At 39.5% G+C, this 4,044-nt stretch overlaps 1 protein-coding gene across 1 annotated transcript in view; it reads left to right on the top strand.

Moving 5' to 3' along the window:
- Nucleotides 1–1,547: 1,547 nt before the first annotated feature.
- ETNK1 (ethanolamine kinase 1) overlaps nucleotides 1,548–4,044 on the top strand; it is a gene marked incomplete at its 5' end in the record, with an annotated part of 15,558 nt that continues 13,061 nt past the window's right edge. Inside the window, 2 exons of the mRNA XM_009869917.1 lie at nucleotides 1,548–1,813; nucleotides 2,614–2,754. Coding sequence (XP_009868219.1) covers nucleotides 1,548–1,813; nucleotides 2,614–2,754 — 407 coding nt within the window. The remainder of the gene's footprint in view (nucleotides 1,814–2,613; nucleotides 2,755–4,044) is intronic.

Genomic DNA, 4,044 nt, shown 5'->3' with positions numbered 1-4,044 from the left:
CAGTCACCTAACAGCTGGAGTTCATATGGGTAGTGCTTGTGTAAGTAAGTTCTGAGACAGGGTGCAGAGAGTTTTTAAGTGCCAAACATCTGTTTTCTGTGCTGTAAACTGTTCTGGATTGTAGGGAGAGATTAAGAACTGCTGTGCCATTACTGCAGGCATTGAATGGGAGTTGAGATGCTTGATTGACTCCAGGCAACTGGGTGCATGTTGCAGCTCAGTAATTCAGGATCTAGTTTCTTGGGTAGCATCTGCAAGAGTTCAGTCTGTAGAATAACTATTTAGGCCTTGTCATAAAATGTGAAAGAAGCAACAGTTAAGGAATGGGGTGTGTTTTGGTGGCCTCTCTCATCCCCTATCCATTCTCCCCCTCCTCCCCCACCACCTCTTCCATAACTGGGAACTTGTATCTTCTCCTAGTTCTGCACTGATGATCAAATACTGAAATTCTGAAGTGCATCAAAACTAGTTTTGTTTTCATGTTACCTGCTGTATTCATGACTCTTTTTGTACTGATTTAGGATTGCTGCTTTGTTGGGGCTTTGAGTTCAGTCTTTTCAATCCATGAGTTTCAGAGTGGTTATGTGGGAAACTCACTTTACAGTGTTGAGCTTTCAGTTATTGCTTTTTACATGTAGTATTTCTGTAGTTCACTGTAGCATGTATAGGTGTTGGTAGATGAGAAGATAGATGAGAAGCTCAACATGAGCTGGCAGTGTGCTCATGCAGCCCAGAAAGCCAACCGCATCCTGGGATGTATCAAGAGAAGAGTAGTTAGCAGGTCAAGAGAGGTGATTCTCCCCCTTTACTCTGCTCTTTTGAGACCTTGCCTTGAATACTGCGTCCAGTTCTGGTGTCACCATCATAAGAGGAACATAGATCTGTTGGAGCATGTTCAGAGGAGGGTCACAAAGATGATCCAGGGGCTGGAGCACCTCTGCTATGAAGACAGGCTGCGGGAGCTGGGCTTGTTCAATCTTGAAAAGAAAAGACTTTGGGGGGACCTAATAGCTGCCTTCCAATACCTGAAGGGAACCTACAGGAAGGCTGGGGAGGGACTTTTTACAAGAGTGTCCACTGATAGGACAAGGGGAAATGGATTTAAGTTGAAGGGGAATAGATTTAGATAAGACTTTAGGAAGAAATTCTTCAGTACGAGGGTGGGAAGACTTTGGAATAAATTGCCCAGAGATGTTGTGGCTGCCCCCTCCCTGGAGGTGTTCAAGGCCAAGTTGGACGGAGCCTTGAGTAGCCTGATCTAGCTGAGTGGCGTCCCTGCCCATGACAGGGAGGTTGGATTAGATGATCTCTAAGGTCCATTCCAGTCTAGGCCATTCTATGATTCTGTTTTCACACTTTTTTCTTTTTAAGTGTTTCTGGTAAAAATTTGTGCAATTTTCTGCACAAGTTTCCTGTATATGGAAGACTGGTTTTGTTAATGTTCAATACAGTAAGCATTTGTGTGTTGTGAACTGTAGAACAACTCTGATTTCTTTTCTTGCACATGGAAAATGCAGATCTGAGTTGCTTAATGCGTTATTCTTACTTTTCAGCTGTTCACTGACGGAATCACCAATAAATTAATTGGCTGCTACGTTGGTGACATAACGGACGATGTCGTTCTGGTTAGGATCTATGGAAATAAGACTGAGCTCTTGGTGGATCGAGACGAGGAAGTGAAGAGTTTCCGTGTGTTGCAGGCGCATGGCTGTGCACCTCAGTTGTACTGTACTTTCAACAATGGCCTGTGCTATGAATTCATGCAGGGAGAAGCACTGGATCCAGAGCATGTATGCAATCCAGATATTTTCAGGTAAGGTTTTTTTATATATTTTGATTTTTTAATTGTTTTTATTTCATTATGCATTTCTGTGATGCATTTATGATGTTCTTTAAGGCTCAAAGTGTCTCAAGCCTAGTGTACGAGCAGACAGAAAAGGAATTATTTCTGTAGGTCTCTACTAAGTTGATGTTCACACTCTTGAGATCTCACTCGTTCCTGACTTAGCGTGGTATTTCAGTGCCGAACAAATGATCCTCGCTGTCTTCCCAGAAATTAGAGGTCTGCTTATTGTGAGTGTTTAGCACTTGTACCTTACCATTAGCGCGATCATTCAACATGGTGATGTTGTAAGGGGCTGGACTTGGTTAAAACAAGTACTCCCAGTTGTATTTAAAATGCGTTCCTTTTGTGAATAGGTTCAAGATAGTTGTCCGTGATTTTTAAGCTGTTGGTAGTGAACAGTGCTGATGTCTTACGATTTTTTTTTTTATGTGCACTGAAATGTATTTGCCTAACGATGGCAGCTAATTTGAGTCAACCCTGACAAAGATAAGGAAATGGATGGGTTGGCTGTAAATACAGGTGAAGTATGGGTATTGTGAATGAACTCCAGTCTCTCAGCCACTGCTCGCTGAGAAGCGCTGCTGATGAGCTTTGAATCTTGAAAGATGTTACACTGTTGCTGTGCTAATCTTGTTTAAAGGCCGTCTTTGGATTCTGTTCCTGCGTTTTTGTATAGTTAGATATATTGTAGTTGTCTTGTTTCTAGGAAGAATATGATAAAGACTATAAGGTATAAATTAAATATGCACTAAATTAATTTTTTTCAGACTCATTGCCAGACAGCTTGCTAAAATCCATACTATTCATGCACACAACGGATGGATCCCTAAATCTAATCTGTGGCTGAAGATGGGGAAATACTTCTCTCTCATACCCACAGAATTTGCAGATGAGGAAGTAAATAAAAGGTAGATATTTAGTTACGGGCTTTCTTGACTTTCCATTCTTTCTGGTTGAGGGGTAGAAGAGTATTTTTTAAAAAAATAGATTTTATGTTCCCACATAATGTTAAGTTTGTAAAATGAGTTTTGCCATACTTTTGTATACTGAAGTAGCTGCCTATATGTCAAATATGATGAGTCTTCTCATTTGTTTGCTATATTGTGTATATATACATATAGTTCTTGATTTGATTGGACACTAAAATGATGGTAGTCTTGTTTACTCTTTTTAAGGAAGTAAGGTCAAGTCACATACTTCAGGCCATTGTTTCAACTTTAAGAGACCCATCAAGTCTCAAACTGTGATCTGTGTTTTGAGGTGAATACAAAAAGCATGTTTCTTAGGGCTTGCAGGAATACTGCTTGTTGTTCATTCTAACCTACACCTCTAAGCTGTTGTGTATAATTGTGTCAGTTTATAAATGTGTCTGAAATTGGGTGGCATGACAGTAAAGTTAATGGAAGTGTTTTCCAGAGGAGGAAGAGGTATCCATACAGTCATTCTAGACCTGTATTATCATGGAGTATGAGTAATGGTGTAATCTGAGTTTCAGACTTTATTAAAGCAAGCTGTATTTTATTCTCTTATTTGTTAAGCTCCTAAGAAAATACCTAAAGGGTCTAGCGTCAGGCACTGGAAGACTGGGATGAGAACAGCAAAACTAGGAGTCGTGTTTAACCTAAATTCATGTGCTGTAATTTAGTGCTGAGTTTAGGACAGTGTTTCTTAGGGAGAGGAGATTTAAGCTAAGACTGATTTGGGGGTGTTTATACAGTATCATTACACTTCATATCACTCAGGAAGCAGATGCAGCTTAGAAACATTCTTCATGGAACTTCTTTGAAACCACAGTTTGCCAACTGCCCTTCTTGCTGCGTAATAATTAAAGAACACTCTCTACAACATAAAATTGTTGAGAAAACTGAGAAAACTTTAGTTAATTGAAAATCTAGACTGTAAAATAGCTACTTAAGCATAGTTTCTGTGACCGGAACTAAAAATGAATTTTCAGTTTCCTCTACATAAATATATAGAGATAGATATATATATATAGTATTTCCTGTTGTGTACTCTTCTTGAAGGAAGTAATGTAACGTGAGCAAAAAATGGAAGAAATTCTTGCTATAATCATTCTGTTGAAGGATTCTGTTGAAGTTTTACTACTGTCATGTTTACAGCACAGATAATATTCAGAGAATTAGCTTTTGGTAGAGGACCAAGGGGAATAATTGCCATAATTTAGCTGCCATTGTGCC

This window comes from Apaloderma vittatum, unplaced genomic scaffold (genome assembly GCF_000703405.1).
Source record: "Apaloderma vittatum isolate BGI_N311 unplaced genomic scaffold, ASM70340v1 scaffold5285, whole genome shotgun sequence".
NCBI lineage: Eukaryota > Metazoa > Chordata > Aves > Trogoniformes > Trogonidae > Apaloderma > Apaloderma vittatum.
The sequence above is the reverse complement of the archived record's forward strand: the minus strand, read 5'-3'. Positions and strand labels throughout refer to the sequence as shown.